The sequence below is a fragment of the Oenanthe melanoleuca genome, chromosome 26 (genome assembly GCF_029582105.1).
Source record: "Oenanthe melanoleuca isolate GR-GAL-2019-014 chromosome 26, OMel1.0, whole genome shotgun sequence".
Classification (NCBI taxonomy): Eukaryota; Metazoa; Chordata; class Aves; order Passeriformes; family Muscicapidae; genus Oenanthe; species Oenanthe melanoleuca.
The window spans coordinates 3,219,080-3,239,819 of NC_079359.1; the positions used below are offsets into that span (position 1 = coordinate 3,219,080).

The 20,740-nt window shown below is 54.0% G+C and overlaps 3 protein-coding genes across 13 annotated transcripts in view; 2 read left to right on the plus strand and 1 right to left on the minus strand.

The window, feature by feature from the left end:
• Nucleotides 1-9,098, plus strand: part of BLTP3A (bridge-like lipid transfer protein family member 3A) — a 26,116-nt gene extending 17,018 nt beyond the window's left edge. For both annotated transcript variants that reach the window (XM_056511704.1, XM_056511705.1), the window contains 10 exons: nt 212-353; nt 806-999; nt 1,956-3,496; nt 3,712-3,908; nt 4,370-4,521; nt 4,607-4,754; nt 5,650-5,921; nt 6,237-6,345; nt 6,726-6,841; nt 7,249-9,098. In XM_056511704.1, the coding sequence (XP_056367679.1) occupies nt 212-353; nt 806-999; nt 1,956-3,496; nt 3,712-3,908; nt 4,370-4,521; nt 4,607-4,754; nt 5,650-5,921; nt 6,237-6,345; nt 6,726-6,841; nt 7,249-7,374 (2,997 nt within the window). In that variant the 3' untranslated portion in view covers nt 7,375-9,098. The remainder of the gene's footprint in view (nt 1-211; nt 354-805; nt 1,000-1,955; nt 3,497-3,711; nt 3,909-4,369; nt 4,522-4,606; nt 4,755-5,649; nt 5,922-6,236; nt 6,346-6,725; nt 6,842-7,248) is intronic.
• A 175-nt stretch (nt 9,099-9,273) lies between these two features.
• Nucleotides 9,274-11,241, minus strand: TAF11 (TATA-box binding protein associated factor 11). 2 transcript variants are annotated; one of them, XM_056511707.1, is made up of 5 exons: nt 11,104-11,241; nt 10,839-10,978; nt 10,610-10,697; nt 10,324-10,420; nt 9,274-9,684 (listed from the first exon to the last, which is right to left on the minus strand). In XM_056511707.1, the coding sequence occupies exons 1-5, from the start codon at nt 11,224-11,226 to the stop codon at nt 9,554-9,556; spliced, it is 579 nt and encodes a 192-aa protein (XP_056367682.1). In that variant the 5' UTR covers nt 11,227-11,241; the 3' UTR covers nt 9,274-9,553. The 2 variants fall into 2 exon arrangements, with proteins under 2 accessions (XP_056367682.1, XP_056367681.1); XM_056511706.1 differs by having other exon boundaries at nt 11,050-11,241.
• A 725-nt stretch (nt 11,242-11,966) lies between these two features.
• The window catches only part of ANKS1A (ankyrin repeat and sterile alpha motif domain containing 1A), a 76,495-nt gene continuing 67,721 nt past the window's right edge, over nt 11,967-20,740 (plus strand). For all 9 annotated transcript variants that reach the window (XM_056511710.1, XM_056511711.1, XM_056511712.1 and 6 more), the window contains exon 1: nt 11,967-12,179. In XM_056511710.1, the coding sequence (XP_056367685.1) occupies nt 11,977-12,179 (203 nt within the window). In that variant the 5' untranslated portion in view covers nt 11,967-11,976. The remainder of the gene's footprint in view (nt 12,180-20,740) is intronic.

Here is a 20,740-nt window from a genome sequence, read left to right on the forward strand (position 1 = left end):
AGCAATGACAGGAGACACAAAGAACTAAATTCCCTCAAAGGAGAGGAGTTGGCAATATCAGCAGGTAGAAGAAAATTATATTTTTGCTTGAAAGCAATGTATGTTTGATGTGTAAATGAGGCAGATAGAATACAGGCAACTGCAGGGTCACTGTGACACTTGGGTTTGCCAAGTCTGAGTTCTGCACAACTGCATTTCATTCTGTTTTCAGGTCTCTACAGCTGGGCAGCAAAGCAAGAAACCCTCCACCTTGCTTTCCTGTAGTAGAAAAATCTTCAAGCTCCCTGATCAGGTCTCTGCAATCCATATTGAATTCACTGAATATTACTTCCCAGACAATCAGGACTTTCCAGGTAATACATCAAGGTTAGCACCTTCTTTCACAAGTTTCTTAAAGAGTTACCAATTGTCTAGACATGTTAACCCTGTTAGATATTCTCTGTCCATTGTTGTTTAGTTTTCTGATGTTTGCCATCCTAATTTTTTTTTCCTATGGGAAGGTGGGATGGAATTTGTGCAGAATATGGAAGCAGAGCTGTGCTCGGAGGAAGGAATTGCAGCAGCTGCTGTTTGCCCAGTTCCTGGGGTTCAGCCTTACTGAGAGCCCAGGAGCAGGGCCATGGGGTGCTCTGGGTGCTGTCCCAATGGGGTCACCTCATTCCTCTGGGTGCAGCACAGCTGCTCCCCTTCCAGGATGTCTCCTGGGGTGGTGAAGCCCCTGCATTGGTGCTGTCATTGCAGGTTCTGCACTGAGCTGCAGAGCACCTGAGGGGCCTTTCCTGTTATCATTAATGTTTCCTTCTAGTTCCATGCCCAAACCTGTACATGCAACTGAATGGCCTGATGCTCACCCTGGACACACCAAGTGTACTCTGGATAAACCTCTTCTGCCTGGATCTGTGCCGCAGCCTGGAGCAGTTCAAAGCCATCTACAAGCTGGAGGACTCAGGCAAGCGGGATGAGCACGTGGATGTCCGGCTGGATGGCTTCAGGCTGAAGGTACCATTCTCTTCCTTCCCTTCCCAGTCTTCAGTGTTCTCTCTGTGAAAGGAACATGAGACCAGGACTGTCCTGGTTTGAAAGACAAGTGTCTGCCAATAAAGGCAGAAGCTTCTCTTTGAAATGGAGAATGTAAACCTCTTCCCTCCAAATTTTTATAATTTTGAAATTAAGGGGCTCTCAAGCAAAGATATGGGAATTAGGAATAACAGTTCTTTACTAGGAAAATTAAAATAGAAATACAGTATTACAAAGAACAAACCCAAAACACTGCCAGGGTCAGAATCCAAGCTGACACCCGTCAGTCAGTCAGTCAGGGTGTTGGCAGCAGTCCCATTCAATGGTGGCTGCATCCTTCAGTGGCAGATGTGGTTCAGCTGGAGCAGTGCTCCTGTAGCAGGTGCATTTTTCCTCTGAAGGTGTAGGGATGATGTGGAAAGGTCTGGTTTTCCTCTGGAATCCAGTGGAAAGACGGTAACTTGCTGTCCAAAATCTCAGTTTTTATCTGGGTAGGAAAGGTTTGGCTCCTCCCCCTGGCTGGAGCATCTCCCAGTGGGATGATGTAATTTTGTCAGTCATGCACTGGGACTCAATGGCCATTAACAGGAGAACCTCCTGGAGGGAGGATGGGTTGTGGAAAAGATAAAGATGATTGCCCCAGCTGGTTTTAAAGATGGCCCATTAGCAGATAATATGTGCCACAGAGACGGCATGGTGTTGTGCCATCCGGCTTCAACAGATGGGGATAGAATACACATTTCTGGCTACATCAACCCAACACAAGGCCATAGCTGGAGTCCATACCAAGGAGACAAACTTGCAGCATTTTTCTTGCTTTGCTCTGCCTGCCACTTGTGTTAGTTTTGTTTGATCTGTGGGCAGTAAACTGGTGCCAGAATAAACCTCTGCTATTCCTTTCTCACTTGTGCCTTGTCGTGTCCCTCTTCCCCCTGCAGCTCAGCATCCCCGTGGACAAGAAAGTCATGGAGCACCGGGACCGGCCGCGGGCCCTGTGTGTCGGCATGTCCGAGGTGACAGCCACCAACACCCGCCACGCTGCCTCCAGCAGCTGCCAGGACCTGCAGAGCCTCTTCCGCAGCTTCGCGGGCTCGGAGTTCTTCCACTCCAGCCACGCCGAGTTCCCGCGGGCGCGGGACAGGTTCAGCCTCCTGCACACCCTGTTCCTGCGCCACGCCTACCAGGTGGATGACAGGCCACAGAGGCACCCAGGCTTTGCCCTGCTGCCTCACAAAACCTCTGCCTCTGAGGATCTGTGGTCTGTGAATTTCACTGAGCTCTCCCTGGGCTTTGAGGGGGCTGAAAGCTCCAAGGGCAGAACCCTCAGCTTTATTGACCCTTTTCCCCTTTCCATATGGGCCTGCCTGCCCAAGAGGTGGGGGCAAGCTCAGATATCTAAAAGACAGGAACTGGCCACTTCGGAGGTGAAAATCAAACCTTCTGCCAGCTTTAGCAACCACTCCAAGAACGAGAACCTCTCCAGAGAGCACAGTGTTTGTCAAAGATCAAAGACTGACCAGGATCTGAGGAATATCTATAAGGCTCCAGACACGATGGATGTCTTGGGAGAATCTGAATGTGAAGTTGATGATGGAGTAGACAGTAAAGAGCTGGAAGCCTCTGCTGATATTCATGTGCTTGTGTCCTCCTCTGTTCACATCAAAGTTCGGCTCAACCACTACCAGTACTTGGTGCTGCTCAGGATGAAGGAAGTTCTGCAAACACTACAGGAGCAGCTGGCCAAAGATACCCAGGAAATGACTGGGTCTCCTTTAGAAAATATGTCTGCTTGTGTGGGAGTTATGTTCCACAGTGCTGAGGTGGCTCTGCTCATGACCCCTGCTCCAGGGTCTGTCGTGGAGCCCAGATCCCTGGACTCGGACACAACCAGCCTGATCGAGTCCGAGCTCTCGCCCTCAGACAGCAAGGAGGGGCTGGCAGGAGATGAGAAGGAGCTGAAATCAGAGAGCAGTTCAGAGAAGGGCTTAGGCAGCACCTCAGAACTCCCAGAGGACAGTGGGACCCAGGACACTGGTGCCAGTGTCCCGCTGGAGATGCTCCCACGATCCGCGAGCGACGGAGCCCTGAGCGCAGCTCCCTGCGGTAAGGGTGCCGAGGAGAAAGGCTTGGTAGAGGAAGCACACGAAGCTGTGGAAGCCCTGGTTGCAGAAAAGCCATCAGAGACCAGCAGCCACCCTCAGAGCCCCCCTGCTCTCCCTTCCAGCCCAGCCTCGGACACGCAGCCCTCGGGCAGAGGAGGTGTCACCCTCAATGGCCAGGCAGAGCTCATCCCGCTGCGGAACATCGAGGTGGAGCTCTCCAGTGCACTGCACATCACCAAGGACGCCACCAAGGAAGCTCTGCACGCCACCATGGACCTCACCAAGGAGGCCATGTCCCTCACCAAGGATGCCCTGAGCCTGAGCCGGGACAAGATGACCTCCACCATGCAGAGGATGCTGTCCCTGCCCCCGGCCAGGTGAGCGGGCCAGGCTCCCGTGCTGCAGCAGGGACAGACAGGCAGCTCCTTCCTTTGTATTTGGCTTAGAGATGGGTTATGTGTTCCTCTCTTGGGGCTGTTCTGAAGATAATGAAGTCTGACTTGGAGGTGGTCAGAGACCAACCCAACACTCAGATAATCTGCAGGCTCAGCTGCCTGCCTTTATCACTGGCTTTTGTTGGGTTTTTCTGCAGGGATTCTGTGCCCAAGGCAGAGGAGGGAGCAATGACCCCAGGTGGGGCAGGCAGTGGCCGGATGCGTTTCTTCTCCATGAAGAGGACTTCATCCCAGCATTCCTTTGACACCACCTCTGTGGATGGGAGTGGCCCTGAGGACGGGCTGTCAGTGGACAGTGATGGCAGTGATGGCTTCGTGATGCTCACAGACTCTGGTAAAGCCCTTGGCTTTTCCTCTCCCCACCCTCATCTCACAGAGCTGATAGATTTGTGCCACAGGCAGCTCATCCATGCTGTGTTCCTGTGGAATCACTTTTGCTGATCCTTGTTTTTGAATGTCTTAAGGAGTTGCCTCACAGTGGCTCTTTCTGCTTTTGTAGGTGCCTTTTCTTTGAGATGGGGAGGGTAAATCAGCGTGGGGTGACCCTGCATGTCTCAGTGGTGTCCTGAGAGCTGTAGGGGCTGTGATTTTCTGGTGGTGGGTGGTATAGAGCATTTAGGAAGGACTGGTTGGATATTGGGTACTCTGGCCATCTTTCACTTCAACCCTTTGTTGCTAAAACTCATTTGAGGAGCTGGAGAGAGTTCTCTAGAGGGGCCAGAGATTCAGGCAGATGCTGACATCAGGACTTCCAGAAAAAGAAAAGGAATTGAGTAGTTGTTACTTCCATTTCAGAGCCCAGCCTGGACCCTCTTCCTTCAGGGCAGCTTCCCCAGACCCACAATGACATGGGCAGCAGAAGCAGCCTGGTGGCAGAGGACGAGGGTGGAGTGTCCCCTGAGGTGAACAGCTCCACGTCCCAGAGTGAAGACCCCAGTCTGCAGCTGGTCAGTGCCTGGCACTGGGATTCTATCTCTGAGGGGCTCTGGAAGTGAGGTGCTGTAACCAATGAGCTCTTGGTGGCTGTTCCAGGTGTCTGTCCTCGTGCTGAAGATGAATGATGTGAACTGTGCAATAGAGGTACAAGGAGATGATTTGTCTGTGGCTTTAAAAGTGATGAACGTGGTTCCAGAGCAGCTGAACAACGTTGGCATGTGGCAGTTCCTGCGTGGCTACGTGGGTAAGATGCTGAACTATTAGAACTGGCTTTTATACCAATAATTCCCTCAGGGAATATTCCATTAAATGGGACCTCAGTGTTTGGGGTGGTTAGGATTGAACCCAACTCATGTGTGAGTGTTCAGATCTGGCATTTGAAAGATGTTTCCCAAGTGCCTACACAGTCAGGGTGTGTGGTGCCTAGTAATCATTGATTGGGATTTTTTAAATTGCTGCTAGGATATGTGAAATGAATTAAAAGAGTGAATAAAGTATCTAGGGAAGCTGTGAAGTTATTCCTGCTCCGAGAAAAATGCTTTTGGTACTTCCCCTACATTTGAATTAAAAAAAACCAACAAACCAAGCCAAACCTAAGAACAATCAACTATCCCCCCAACATTCCAAAAAATGTAACCCAAACAAAACCAAAAGCAGCTACAACCCCAAACCTGAAGTAAAAGTGTGAGCAGTTCCCAGGCTGTTGATCCTGCCTTTCCCTGTCCTGCCAGTGGCCAAGGTGGAGCAAAGAGATGAGAAAGGCTGGCCAGCTCTGGAGAGTGAACCAGGGCACTGGGTCACTATGGAGGCAGAGTTGGGACTCTGTGGAGGGCAGCTGGGACAGTTCTGGGGGGCAGAGTTGGGGCAGCTCTAGAGAGTGAGTAGGGTACTGGGCCAGGTCTTGAACATGCAAAACAGGACCAGTTTTAGTGTGGTGAGAGAGGGATGTGCCTGGGACCTTAAATGATCCAGCTCCAGTGCCAGTTCAGTGATGTGGGCTCTTAGTCCTTGGAAATGTGGATTTCTCTCGTGTGAGGGATGATGTCAGACCAAGGTCACTTGGGCTTTCCACGATGCCCTTTCTGAGTTGATACCTGATCACTGGCATCTGGTTGTGCAGCGAGATGTCTCTGCCCCAGCTCTAGGAGAGCCAGGAGAGGAGAAGGCTGGGAGCCCTGAGGGCAGGCAGCCCCACCCCGAGGTGTGCCTGCGCCTGGAGTTGGGTCCGGCCGCCACCGCTCACTCGCCGCTGGCCGAGCGCAACGGCTTCCTGCAAGTGCTGCTGCACAGCGGCTGCACAGAGCTCTGCACCTCCTGCCTCACCAGCCTGGGACCCTTCCTCGAGGATGAAATCATCCCAGAGGTCATCCCCATGGAGATAGAGGTGGTAGATGCCAAAATCACGTTGAAGGTGAGAGATTCCCCACTTGCAGGATTCCACGTGGGAAGGGATGCTGTGGGATTGCTGGGGACCTCTGCAGAGCTTCTTTTCCTGAGACTGTTTGGTTTTGGTTCTAAAACCTAGGGATGAATGAGGAGCACAAGGGAAGTGTGTATCTGTACACCCTGTACATAAAGCCAGGCCTTTCCCTAGGGTGGACTCGCTCCTGTGAGTCTGGCAGTGCAGCTGGTCAGGAACGCTGCTCCTTGGGGGGCTGCAGGCAAGGGAAGTCCTTTCAAGAGCTGTCACAGCTGCTCATCCCTTCTGTGCTCCATGTTTCTCCAGGATGACAGCCCCCCAGTGTACCCCACCTCTCCTGGCCCTGTCCCCATCACCTTGGCAATGGATCACGTCGTGGTGAGGCGCAGGGATGATGGCATCTTCTATCTCACAGGTCAGAAACATCCTGGTTTTATTGTCCCTCTGCACCCCCAGGCTGTGCTGGAGGAGACTGGGATGTGATGGTTGCTGCTGGGAAGGATGGGCTCTGAGGTGGGAGCAGACCCTGGGTTTGTTTCCTGCTGTGGGAGCAGTCCCTGCCTCTGTTGCTTGGTGTGAGAATTTGTGTCTGGTGTTCCTTAAGCACAGACAGACAGGATCCATTATTACCTTTTAGTTTCTCCATTTTAAAAGGGGAAACAGAATTTTATTTCCACGTGTAAAAGGAGGGGGGGAAGAAAAGAAGGAAAGAAATTAATTGAAGATATTTTTTTTTTGTTCTGAGAGCCCTGTTTTGTGAATGTCCACACCTGAGTGGGTTCTGTTGCTTTCCAGCTTCCCAGGGGAAGGACTCAGTGAAACAGGAAAAACCTGTGTCAGTCCCTGAGGAGCAGAAGGCCCCATCAGAGTCTGTCTCACCAGCCACAGCAGCAGGAGCACGTGGGCTGCAGGTGAGTCACTGCTGCCTGGACTACAGAGAGCTGGAAATTCTCTTTTTGCCTTTGTGTGTTTGCAGTCCTGGGCAAGTGTGGTGAGCTGCAGGAAGGGAGTGCCCTGAGGAGCAGCCTGTGCCTCCTCCTGTGAGTGTTTGAGGAGTGATGGCACCTTGCCCAGCATGAGCTCACTTGCTCCCTTTCAGAATCTGTTTGGGGATTGTTTTCTGATTGGCTCCATCTTCTCCACTGCGTCCAGTTCCTTGTTAGAAAAACAGGAATTGAGAGGTTCCCTAAAAGAGAAGTTCTGTGTGGTTGTGTCTTACTGTGTAATTCATCCCAAAAGCTCCTGCTTTGGTTTTCCTTGGAGCAGCTCACTGTGTACCTTGAAGACTCCTGCCTTGTTCTCTGCTTGTCTCTTGTAGCTCAAGCAAGTGCCAGAGTTGCAGAGGGAGCTCCAAACCATGAAACTGGCCCTGGCAGAAGCCAACATGGACAAGGCTCGCCTTCTGCAGGAGATCAGAAAGTACAACCCCCTGTTCCAGCTCTGATGGTGCCAGCACTGCCAGGGACAGGGGACCAGCACCAGCAGGGCAGGTTTGGTCATTTTGCTGCCAAACGGGTCCAACTCCAGGACTGAAACCAGCTGTGACTGCAGAGGACTGGGGAGAGGGAGGTAGGGGTGAGACAGATGGGAGGGATGAGGAGGAGTTTGCTCTGTTCTGGCCTGGGAGTGCTGCACTGAGCCAGGGCATGGTCAGCCCATGAACACCAGGTCAGATGCCAGGGGGACACCCCATGTCTCCTCATCTGTGAGTGGCTTTCAGCCTCCTGCTTTTGTGTGGCATCTGGTCCATGTTGGGGTTTCTGCTTCTTTCACCCTTCCTTGTTGTGTTCTTGCCCAGCTGTGCTTGCCAGGAGCAGGGTTGTCACTTCAGCACCTGGGCAGTGACAGGGCAGGGGGGGCAGAAGGGTCAGGGCCCTTCTGGCAGAGCAGGGCTGCTGTCACCTGGAAACAGAGATGGGACTTCCCACTGTGGAGTGAGGGCACACAGGTCACTATTCCCACAAAAAGAGGGTCAGGATAGTACAGAAATTCCTTCAGATTCTCTTTTCCACCAGTAATTCCTTGTGTAGAGATGGATGCACTGTATGAGACTTGGTCCACTTCATTCCCACTTAATCTCATGTTTGATGCAGGAATTAATTCCTTACAGGGCACTGTTTAAACTAAGTTTACTATCAAGAATGGGGTGAGGGAGGTTGGTTCAGTCTCAGAAGGAGCTGACCTGGATGTTTTTTGGGATGCACCTTGTCCTCTGAGCTTTGTGTGCCTGAGTTCCCCTGTGGGGAGGGGGAGCAGCCATGGCTGCTGAGGAAGGAGCTGTGGGGTTTTCAGCACTGGGTGGAATCTCAGCAGGGCTGAGGGGCAGCCTGGGATGGGGCACCAAAACCACCTGCCAGCCCTGATCCCAAAAGAGAAACACTGGAACACACCTGTGTGGAGCAGCCCCCTTTGAGCACTGCTGGGAACTGCCCAGAGCCCACCAGCAGAAGTTGGATTTTGTTTCACCAAACCTTTGTGCTGCTTCCTCTCCCTGTGGGAAGCACGAGAACTGCTTGTCTGAGTTGGAATGCCATGGTATTCCTGCTTTTTCTTCATTAATTGCTTGAAAATGGGAGGTTTATCTCTTCTGCTTTTTCAGATTTTCATGACATTTTGTGTGAGTATGGGAAGGGTGTGCCAAGGGTTTGCCCAGCCCTGGTGCCCACCTGCAGGGTCCCACAGCTCCTCCCACGTGTGCAGGCTGAGCACAGCTGGGGCCAGGTTGTTTACAGCAAATTCCTTGCTCCAGTAGCTTCAGTCAATGGGTTTTGTTGAAGAATTCAAGCATTTCCTTTGCTTTGAAGACCCAGTAAAAAGGACTGTAACCCAAAACCCACACATGTGGGAGGACCAAACCTCTTGGATGCCCACAGATTGTAAATATCAAAGTTTACTTTGTGGAGCCTCTTATTAAAAGATTCTTCCTCTGTTCCAGTGAGAGCTGAGGGAGTCCTGCCCAGCACAGGTGCTGTGGGAGAGCACCTGGCCTCAGCACCTCTCACTGGGTCAGGAGCACCTCCCAGGGCCCCTGGGAGGGGACAGGGGGAATGTGCAAGTCTGAACTTGAATTTCAATTTTAGGCAGTATTGAAACTTTGCTGCAATTTGTTTCCACTGATGCATTTATTGGTTCTATGAACCACGATTAGAATTAAACTCATTAACCTCCTTCCAGGCTCTTTTCCTGTTTTTCCCTCCCCCTCCCTTCTCAAAATTGCTGTTTTAGGGGCAGCTCCTGGATTTGGAAGCACAGCTGAGCCATGACTTCAGATGTCCCAGCTCCCAGCACATGTTTTCAGGAAACCAGCCCTGCCCCAGGCTGGGAGCAGCTCTGGGAACCCCAGTCAGGTTATGAACACAAGAATAAGTTTAATGTACACAAAAAAAGCCACACATCTGGGCACAGATGGCACATCTGGGCCAGCAGGAAATGCTCTGTAGCCCCTGGATATTCTTCTCTCTGCTGTGTTGAGACCTCAAGTCCAGGTCAAGGGTGCATCCAGGCTCTGCCCAGTGTGGGCAGGGACAGCAGGGACATCCCTGAGGTCCCACAGGCCACCCCAAAGGGGCCTTATGGAAAAGTCCACACGGGAAGGTCCTACAGGAAGCTCATTTCAGCCTCTCTCAGTGGAAGATGATCTTTTTGTACTTGGAGTTGGGGATCTGCCCACGTGCCTTGAGCCTCCGGACAGCCTCCCTCATGTGCTTGGGCTGCAGGGGGGGCAGCTCCCCCCACTTCTCACACACATCCAGAGCTGAACAAATGGAGAGAGAGATCATGGCAGGGGCAACTGAGCTCTGCCCATCCCCTGCTGCTGCTTCCATGCACTTTGAAAGAACAGGTAATGTTTGTGTTTGGGTTTGCAGCTCCGAGCCAGGAATGAGTTTGCTCTGTGAGCTCCTTAGTCCCAGGACAAAAAGCTTCTAAACCACCCACGCCTTGTGGAGATGCTGGATTCAGGGAATGGATGAGCTCAAAGCCTCTGCTCTGGAGCCCTGGAAGCTGAGTGTGCTGGGATCCCCCTGACAGCTGAGCAGGAACAGCTGGCTCAGCTCCCAGCCCCTGTCCCAACCTGAACCAAGCTCGTCCCAAGGAAGACTGGTGCAGATTTAGAGGCTTAAGAAACTCCTCTGTCCCTGTAGAACTAATGAAATCCTCATTATGCAGCTGCTCTGGGGCTGAGGGACAGAGCTGCCACTCCATGTTCTCTGCCTGGGGAGAAGCAGCAACACTGGTGGGATCAGAGGGGCTGTGGCAGCTTCACAGGGCCCTGCTCCGAGCCAGAGCTGCTGCTGGAAGGGAGAACATGGAAAACCCAGTGCTGTTCCACATCCTGCTCCAAGCAGGGAATTACCCCGGGTTCTTCCCTTGTCACTCAGCAGGTGTCACTCACCTTCCTCCACCACCTCTCCAACAAACACCTTGGAGATGCCCGACATGGCAATGACGACGTTCTGGGACACGGAGGTGCCGGTGATGGACTGGATGAGCTGGGACAGGGACAGGAAGGGACAGTCAGAGCTGTGACCCCCCCGCAGCCCCTCGAGGGTGCAGCACCAGCTCCTGGTGTGGGGATTTGAGCTGGAAGAACAGGCTGAGCCACGGGTGGCAACAGGGCCAGGAGGGTGTGGGGAGCGCCCAGCCTGCTCTGCTCGCGCTCCTGCTCCTCTCTCTCGTACCCGTTTGATGGCGGCCTTGGGGAAGGCAGAGCGGCGATACATCTCGTACCGGTTCAGCTGCTCCTCGGAGAAGGAGGAGACCAGGATCCTGCGGGGGAGAGCGATCACTAAGAGCAGTGTGAAGGCCCTTCCAGTACCAACCAGGGCCGGGAGAGGGGGAGTCTGGGACGGGCTGCGACACCGGGGACATGATTCCCGAATTCCCAGGCACCGCCGCGCCCGCACTCACTGCATCTTCTGGATCTCATCCTCGTCCACTTTCTGCTTCTTCTCCTTCCGCTCCTTCAGCTCCAGCTTCACCTTCCTGGCCGCACACGCCTGCAGCCCCGGGTCCTCCGCGTCCGCCGCCTCTCCCTCCGCGCTCCTCACCTGGGCGAGAGGGCAGCGCTCGCTCTGTGGCCCCGCGGCGCAGCCCGGCTCCGCTCCCGCTCCCGCCTCACCTCCCCGTCCGCCACCTCCGCCTTCACCTCGCCGCCACCGCCAGCCTCCCCCACCTCGCCTTCTCCCGCTTCCCCCGCGGCCGCCGCCCCATCGCCAGTGGCGGGCGGGGACGAGCCTGCGGGCGGCGGCTCCGGGGCAGCGGCAGCACCGAGCGCCTCCCGGGCCGGGTCAGCCATGGCCGCGCCCGCGGCGCCTCCTGATGACGAAACACTACGGGCCCCGCGAGGGGGCGGAGCCTATGGCCGGGGTACGGTGACACTCGGCATCTCGTGATGACGCACATTTACCGGCGACGCTGGGGGCGGTGGAGTCTGTAGTCATGGCAACGGAGATGCGGCGGCGCCTCGTGATAACGAAGGATGGCGAGCGCCGCGCCGGCGGGTGGTGCCTGTTGCCAAGGCAACAGCGACATGGCAGCGCATCCTAATGACGCACTCCACGGGCGCCGCCATGGGGGCGGAGCATGTCGCCATGCCAACGGCGGGCCAACGTCGCCTCCTGATGACGCACAGCTACGGACGCCGCGAGGGGATGCTCGGGGCCGGGCTTGTCGCTATGGCAGCGGGGCTATGGAGGTGGGGCTCAGCCCGGGGCCCTGCACCCCCGAACCGACCAGCCCCGCTCTCAGCCGCGCTCCCCACACCCTAACCCTGCCGGGACACGGGGTTAGAGCAGCTCCACTGCCCGGGCCCCGCCGGGGAAACCTCCCTATTCCCGCCTAAAACGAGCGCGGCTGAGGGACCGGGGGCAGCGCTCGAGGGGCGGGGCCTGCACGAAACCCCGCTGCTCCTTCAGTCCGTCCCCTCATGCCCCACCCATGCCACGCCCCCAGTGCCACGCCCCTCACACCACACCCCCTCACGCCCCGCCCCAGCCCGGCGCGGCCCCGCCCCGGAAGTCCCGCGCGCGCCCGGGCCGCGCCGGCCATGGGGAAGGAGCAGGAGCTGCTGGAGGCCGCGCGCACCGGGAACCTCCCGGCCGTGGAGAAGCTGCTCTCGGGGAAGCGCCTCAGCTCCGGCTTCGGCGGCTCCGGTGGCGGCGGCGGCGGCAGCGGCGGCTCTGCGGGGGGAGGCGGTGGCGGGAGCGGAGGGAGCGTCGGTGTGGGGCACCCGCTGTCCAGCTTGCTGAGGTGAGCGCGGCCCCGCGGGCGGGGACCGAGGGGTTTGAGGTGAGGCGGGGGCTCTCCGCGGGCCGGGAGTTGGTTGTGGGGCGGCGGGACAGGCAGGGAGCGGGAGCTGTGGGGCTGGGGTCTGCAGGGGAGCGGGGCTAGGGGCAGCTGCAGGGCTTGGATGTGCATGGAGTGCAGCCACAGGGCTGTGGGACAAAGGGATGCCAAAGGGGTTCCTGGGGCTGCAGCCCCGCGGGGGAGGCTGGCGGTCTGTCCCTGATCTGTCCCCCGGGAGGTTGGGCCGGAGGGTAGGAATTGAGGGGATGGGATGAGACATTGCAGCTGAGAGGGGCGTGTGACCTGGAGAGTTCGGTGGGAGCAGAGGGGCGAGGGGCTGTGCCAGAGGGAGCTGTGGCAGAGCTCCTGGGGCTGGGAGAGGAGAGGGCAGTGACCGGCACTGCCAGGGCGGTGCTGCCCTGTCCCCCGGCACCAAAGCGCTGCTGTGGAGATGCTGTGGGCTGCCGTCACTGCTGAGCTGTGCTGTGTCCGTGGCCGGGACAGGTTCCCGCGGTGGGAGAGCTGCGGGATCGCTGTCCCGGGGCAGGTGGCATTGTCGGGTGGCATTTCCTGGGTCCGGGCCCTGCGCTGGCATTGTCGTGGCTGGCAGTGACACTTTGCTGGGTCTGCACAGACCATGCTGTAGAATTTGCTGGTTGAAGCTCTTGGGCTTTTGTTAGATTTTTTTCTCTCTTCCCCGTTTTTTGGCATCACCTCTTGCTGCTGTGCTTCTGGGGCGGCAGCTCTGGGCCACCTCGGCCTCTGCTGGGAATGCTCCTGGTCTCTGAGCAATTGGTTTGTACTGGGAGGTGTGGAGGAGATTTGTGTCCAGTGCCAAGTGATTCTGCTGCTACATAATCTGACTGTTCAGAGGGGTGTAACTCGTCCCTTTTTGGCCGAATTTGATCCGTTTTAACGTTCACATAACCCCGTTGGATATCTGCAGGTTGTGCTGGTGGCAGAGGCCTGCAGACATGCAGGAGCTCACCCTGCCCTGGGGCACACGTTTGCCTTTCTGAAACGTAAATCTACCCTTGGGTCGAGCTTTGTTCTTCTCTTTTGATATATTAAACAGTCTGAGCCCTTGTTTGAGTAGGATGGATGTGCCCATAGGGGGTTCAGATCAGTGCAGAGGGTCGGTGCAGTTGAGCACCCTGTGAGCTGAACCAGATCCGCCACTGCCTGGCAGCACCTGGGCACGATGGTGCCTTTTCCCTGCCTTTCTCTGGGACAGTGCCCATGGTGCCATGGTCCTGGAGTGCCCCCATGGTGTCAGAGTGAGAGGCCATCCCTTCGGCTCTGACCTGTAACTGTGTTTGTCACATGTGAACCCAGCTCCCTGCACAGACAGGGTGACTGTCATAGCTGTCACTCATATTCTGTGTTCATTTCTCTGGCTGTTGGATGTACCTGCTGGTGACACTGGAGCTGCCCCTTTCCCCTGGCCAAGTCCCAGCCCCTGAACCTGTTTCTCCCTGTACAGCTGGGATTTGTGCCTGTGACACTGGTCTGGCTGCACGTTGTGGGGCATGTCAACGTGTCCTGTGTGCCACCTGCTGCCATTTAGGGGCTTTGTGACTGTTTCCCGCCTCCTTAACACTTGTTGGGCTCTGGCTCTGTGTAAAGAGACTCCTCCAAGTGAGGAGCTTGTGATGAGCTGCTGAGTGTCCCTGCGAGGAGAGGCCAGAGGGTGCAGGAGACAGGCTGGGACAGGCTGTAGGGACCAGACAGGTGAACTTTAGGGTGGAGAAAGCCTCACCTTTTCCAATGCTAGAGCATGGGAACTTTTCTAATGCAGGATTTTGTCCTGCTTGGTTGTGGGGAGAAGCCTGCCCTCAATCAGGACTGTGTGCTCCATATTTTCCCTTCCTTGGGCAGCCCCTGGCCCTGCTTAGGCTGATCCCTGTTACTGCTGAGGCTCCTCATGCCTGTAAGGATCTCTCCTGACACAGGAACTGCTGAACTGCTCTCCACCCCCAGAGCTCATTCCCAGAACTGGATCATAAACATTCTGCTGGGCTGGCACCTTTGTTCTTTTCTCCACCTGATTTCAGGCCCCTATTTTATTTGCTTTTTAAGTCCCACTGTTTGGATAATCTGTTCCTAAAGCTCTTCTCTCCTGAGGTGCAGCTTTTTCTGTCAGTTCTGCATTTCAGGTGTCTCAAAGTTACAATTTTGGATAGGATACAAGCCAGGCATTCCCTGGAATTCCCACATTACACCTGGTATGTGCTGAGCTGGCACTCATTGGTTTGGGCCATTTCTCTTCCAAAAGAGAGCAAATGCTGCTCCATGAAGTGATAGAAGATGCCCCTGGCAGTAAATTCCTTGGAATGTGGTGTTTTATCAGGTAACCTGAACTGCCATCAGTCTGTTATCAGTTAAATGTGAACTTTGTCACGGTCTGGGCTGCCTTGCTCCTTCCCAGGCTGAGCAGGGCCTGCTGGGTGTGGAGGCAGCACAGACTCCAATCACCTATGGCTGCAGGTGAGCAGGAAACAGGATGGGATGGAGTGGGATAAGCCACAGGAGGAGGAATTTCAGAGACAATTTAAGTCTCTCTTGAGGGGTGAATGTGCCAGGGTGTAACACTCAGGGCATTGGGCAGGAGAATAAATCCCAGTGGGAGGCTGATGGGAACTGGGAATGCTGACAGTGAGCTGGGGGAATGAGAAGGATGCAGGAGGGGGGAAATGGGAGTGTGGATTTGCCAGAGCAGATGGTGGGCTCACAAAGAGGTGATGGCTGCCAGGGTTTGGGAGGCTTGGCTCCCTGCCGGCATCCATGCAGCCCCTGGGGTCTGCCAGGGCCTGGGGAGTGATGGAGGCCTGGCCCAGCAGACAGGAGCAGATCCTGGCTCCTCAGGCAGGCCCAGCTTTCTCTGATCCAGCCATGGGTCATGGCTCAGGCAGGAGCACCGTGTGAGGAGCAGAGAAAACCCACTCTGTGCATGCACAGCTTGAGGCTTGTGAGCAACAGCAAGTCCAGAAATCAGAGATGGTCTGTGAATCCTTGAGGTTTCTTGGGGTTCTTAGCCACTTCTGCATCGAGGCTGCAGAATTTGATGTATTATATTTTATTTTTTTAGTGGTTCACTGTGAAGTTAAAGGCGGGAAACAACAGAACAATCTGTAGCTGAGCTGTCAGGCTGCATTCAGGAGGTTTTGCCAGGAGCAATGAGGGATGGGTTGTGTTAAAGCCAAATCTGCAGAAGCAGCTTTTTATTTTCATCTATTGCTGTGAAAAGTCTGGATCTGTGTTGCCCAGAGGGGGAAACTGAGGCTGCTGGCGAGCCCCAGATGGGATATACAGTCCCCAGGGAGTGTAGCAAGGAGAAGCTTCTGCTGGGAATGAGGAGTTTGGGTGCACATCTGTTGTGGGAAGGGCCGAGTGCTGCTCCACAGAAGCCACAACCCTTGTTCCAGCCCAGTTTCAGCCTTTGCTGCTGGTGAGGGGTCGGGTTGGTTTAGAGAATGGTGTGGTGGGATGGCAGAACACTTGAGGTGGCTTCCAACAGTCCAAGGGTGGTTAGGAGTCAGAAAAATGAGTTGTTTTTTAGAAAAGTGGGGTTTGGTATTTGTTCTGGTGTGGCTGATGGTTTACAGCAGGGATCTGATAGTGCCCTGTGTACTCCTTGGGGTGAGGCTCTGACTGTGCCTGTGCTGCCATTCCCTGGGGAAGGGACACGGTGCCATTGCCAGGGAGGGAGGGGATTGTCCTGTCCGAGGTCAGGGTGGGGGTGTCTGTCCCTCTGTATGTCCCCAGCCCTGTGGGTAAGCACTGAATCCTGCAGTGTCCAGCAGAGACAGCAGCAGGAGCAGCAGGGAGGCTCCAAGGTGCAGCTCACAGGGTTGTGCAAACAAGGTGCTTCCCTCTCTTCCCCTTCCCCATCACAAGGGAGCTGCTCCTGCTGCATTCCCACAGAACAGGGCAACGCTGGGTCTTCCCCCTGTCCTGCTGCTGTGATTAATCACCTCACCCACTCTAAACCTTCTCCTCTCCACACCCTCCCGTGCACACAGTGGGACTGATTCCTCTTTAATTACACCCTGAGCACAGGGATTGCTGGAGCTGCTTGTGCCACAGGCACAGGTGTGCACCGGCCCTCGGCTGGGAATTGTTTACTAAGTACTTCTTTAAGGATTCAAAGGCTGCAGTTTCTGGCTGTGACTCTGCAGTGTTTTGTCTCTGTGTGATCCTGTGATGCAGTTTTGGAAAGTTTTTGTTTGTGTGTTTTCCTCAGCACAGTTCTGTGTTCAGGAGCACCGGGCTCTCCTCGTTCAGGGACCCCAGAGCAGTGGCATTAGCCCTGCCCTGCTCCACTCGCCCAAGCCAGTGGGCAAAGGAGGATTTGTGGTTTCACGGCACCTGGGGCTTTCTTGGACACGTGGGAATTGATGGGTGGGTGGGTTCCTTCCTGTGAAACCCCCTTGAGAGATCCCTTCCTTGCTCCATTCCCAAAGGGCTGTGGGCAGCTCCAGGTTTCCAGGGCTTGGTTGGCAGAAGGAGGGATTGGAAGTGGAATGCTCTGCACAGGTGGGTGTTGTGGGGCTGAACATTCTTCCAGGTGTTGACTTCCCATCAGTCTTTATCCAAATGCTGAGTCCTCTGGTTCTCTGGGACTCGCTGTTTTGGGAATGTCAATGTGTCATTGTGTTTATGTCAGGGGGTGAGAGCACAAGCTCAGTTTTTGCTTTGCTTTGAGAGTTTTGAAGGGCCAGGTGACTTTTTGAAATATTCATGTGCTCATGTGGGTTACCTCAAATGCTCCATCAGGGAGCTGCTGTGAGCTAAGACGGGGTGTGAGGAGTGTCATGGGGGTCCTGGTGTCAGGTGAGGAGCATCAGGTGGGTTCCATTGTGTTGGGGATGCTGAGGATGTTGGCACCAAGGCAGCTGCTGTTGCTGCAGGATGTGAACAGTCCCAGTGTCCCACGGTGGCAGGGGCTGGGGGCTGGAGCAGAGCCCAGGCATGAGGCTCCCAGGTGTTTTTCCAGTTGCCAGGTTGCACACCTTCCCAGGAGCATTTGCAGGGCTCACCTAAGGTTTGTGTTTTGTCCTCATGGAAGGAGCAGCAAAACACATCCACTATATGCACTTTCTTACTTCCCATGCTATGCCTGGGCCTGGCTCCAGCGCTGTCTGGAGGATCCTGAACAGCTGTACAAAGCCTGGGCTGTTTGTGCTCAGGTGCTTGTGAGACTCAAGTGCCCTGAGGGGATGTTTGTGAGGTTCCCTGATGGCTTTTTGATTTGTATACCCCGAGTTCTTATCCTGTCATTGAGCTGTGTGAGGAATTTTGGGAACAAAACACAGCTATGCCTGTCACCAAACCTGGGCTATTTGATTGATGACATCCTGATGTTTCCACAGCCTCGTGGCATCTACTTGTGTCATTGGTCCTGAAACTGAAGAAATATCACTGCAGACCTGAGCACAGCCAGAGCACTCTGTGTTCTGAAAGCAGGAGTGATGCAGAACTCAGCTGGATGCTGAGTGTTTGGTGGATGGGTTTGTGCACTGCACTTTTGTGCAGTGTAAAGATTCCAGCTTGGCCTGGCTGGAATGATGGGCCCAGCCATCCCCAGCTCCTCTTCTCGAGGTTTGGCTGTGCCAGGGGAAACACTGCAGCTGGCAGGGCTAACAAAGTGCTGTCTCCTGAGGCTGCACAGTTCCTGGATCCAGCGGGAGGGAAAGGCAGGAGGAGCAGTGTCTCCCTTCCCTCTGCTCCCAGTGAGCAGCAGGTCTGCCCCAGCAATGAGTGTTGATGAAATTGAGCTGCTCTACTCAGTGCCAAGGGTCCCCTGCAGCTGTGGAAGGCCCTTTGGCAGGGAGCAGAACTTTCTGGAGATGAATGGTTGGAACAGTATTTGGTGTATTGGGAGCAGCTGAGCCAAGAAACAGCATTCTTTCAGCTGGATTTTTGTGAGGTAATGGATCATTTCAGTGAGACTGAGGACAAGCAAACAGGATAGGAAAGACATAGGTGAAAGGTGTGACACAGGTAATACAGAATGGAGGAAATGCACCCATGGAAGGAAAGCCCCTCTCAGCTGCCCTGGGACAAAGGACAGGCAGTTCTTGGAGGCTGAGCCACTCCTGTGGCAGTGCCAGGATTGCCAGGCTGGCTCTCAGCGCAGAGCATGTGCTGACACCTCCAGTCTGAGAGCCCATCATCTTTCTGGGCTGGGCCATCCACTCCTGCTCTGTTCCACTCCTCAGATGCAGCTGTGCAGTGCTGTAGTGCTCTGCCTGTGGAATCCTTTCAAGGTGAAGCGTCCTCGAGATGAGAAGGTGCCTCTGAACACGGGTGGTGGCCGTTTCCTCTTGTCACTGCAGCACGAGCTGTGCCCAGTGCTGAGCTGGCACTGTCACTGTCCCAAAGAGCTCGCTCAGAGTACAGCTTAGTCATGGAAATGAGATAAATCCTATTTCACAGAAACTGGTAAAAATAAAACTATTGAGGATTGATTTGTTTCTATAGCAACCGACTGGCAAAGTGAACACAGCTGCTGTCTGCAGGAGGGAGGAAAACAGAGCTGGAAATGTTGGTGCACCTGGGCTGGCTGTCGGCAATGAGAGCCTGGGGGCTGGGGAGGGGGCAAAGACTCAAATAAAGACAGGGCAGGAAGGTGAGAGCTGCCTTTGGAAAGAAATTTGAGCTGGAGTGTGTGAATGTGCCTTCTTCACAAAATCTGGAGGCCCTGCTTCCCAAAGGTTGTGCTGCTGCTGCACCCTCATGGGTGGGGAAATGCCCTGCCCGGGGTCCGGCAGGGCATTAATGCCACATGGTACCGGGGTATCCATCACATCACACCACTGAATCCAAAATTACTTTGTGTCCTGCTGCCATAACTCAATGAGAAATACTCATCTTTGAGAAGTTTGGATGAATCAGGTTGGAGTTCAACTTTTTCAATTGCCCTTTAACTCTAACTGAATGTGGCGCTGGATGCTTGGCAGGGATTCCTGCAGATGTTTGTATCCTGGAAGAAAATCCAGTTGGGCCTCCAGATTGCTGGATAAGGGGCTTAAGTTGGGAACTATTTCTATCTTGGCAGTGTGTAGATTTGTGTGGTTTTTACTTTTTCCTAAGCCAAGGATTTTAGCTGGCTCTGGCACACACAGGATGTTAAGGTGGCTGTTTCCCCAGGATTAGTGAGGGTGAGCTGTTGAAATGTTTGGGAGACTGCAGGATGCAAGATGCTGGGACCGTGTGTATATTCTTGGCTTGCTGACATGTGGCTATTGTGGGTGAAAATCAGGGTATGTATCTGACATAGGGTGCTGAGAGAATTACAGGAGGAGGAGTGTGAGTGCATGGCTTTGCTGGACACTCTGCAGGAGCCTGAGTTATTCAGCTGAAGGAAAGTTGAGCTGCAGTTGGCGTTTAGGTTTGGTAAGCCCAGGTACATTCAAACTCCTGTCTTGGTACTTAAATACGTGGTTTCTTTTAAAGGGAAATTAGATTTAAAAATAAACCTCAAGCTTTTTCCAGTTCAAAGGAAGTGTCTGTAGTGCCACGTACTGAGGACCCAAGAACAAAACCCTGTCTGAGAGTGAGTGCCATAAATATTATGTAAATACATTATCTCATTAGATTTTTATCTAATCCCATTGCCTGCGGTTGTGCAGACTCCTGAGGCAAGCAAGGCTGAAGATGTCATAGGTGGTCTTTCAAATCTAATATTGAAGTGGGTTGGAAATTAGGTGAATCGACTTCTGCCTCATCCTAATTAGGCACTGAGAAATCTGCTCAAGTTTGGCATTTCAAAGTGCCTGATTTTAGAACAGAATCTGGGTGCCTGCTGAGGTTTGAAGCACCCCCATGCAGGGACCCAGGTGGGCTCCACAGGCTCTTCCTCACTGCTCTCAGTTTCAGGAATTAGCACAATTTTTTTAGGAATCAGGAACAGGATTAGGATAAAGCCTTAAGCTCTGAAGACTTCAAAGCCTTCAGTCATCTTGGTTCTGTTACAAGGACAGTGAAATCCATCAGATGATTTAAATAAGACACTCTGTCCTGTGGACTTGTGTTTCTTTCCAGTGATTTCTTAAGCCATGGTTTCTCTCACAGCGGGGACTCTGATACCCTGTAAGGGATGTTTGACCGCAGTTCATCCCATGATCGCCATGGATGACTTGTGGCTGTCCTGGAGTGTTGTTAGTAATCACCTTTGCATGATTTTCAGTTACTGCATTGCCCCTGTGCCCCCTTCACAGCCCTTTCAGCCTGATGCAGGCTGTGAAGCTGTGCCTGAGCTCCTGTGGCTCATCTACTCTGGGTCAGAACAGCTGAAAATGGAGCTTGGAGGACGTGTGGAATTTGTGCTGAATTTGGCATTTTGGAAATATTTCCTCTAATCTCAACAGAAATTATTTCACAGAAGGAGTGAAACAGGATGTGACCTTGACTTTTTTGTCACTGAAAATAAAGACTAAAGAGAATTGGTTTGAAAGCTCTGAGAATCCTGGTTGTTATATGGGCGTGAGTTGTTACAGCTGAGATATAATTATTTGCTGGGA

Coding starts and splice junctions, on each gene's coding strand:
- TAF11 (XM_056511706.1), bottom strand. CDS start 11,226: ATGGCTGACCCGGCCCGGGAGGCGCTCGGTGCTGCCGCTGCCCCGGAG. Junction 10,421..10,609: donor CCAAGGCCGCCATCAAACGG/GTACGAGAGAGA, acceptor TCCCTGTCCCAG/CTCATCCAGTCCATCACCGG. Junction 9,685..10,323: donor TGGAGAGGTGGTGGAGGAAG/GTGAGTGACACC, acceptor CCATTTGTTCAG/CTCTGGATGTGTGTGAGAAG.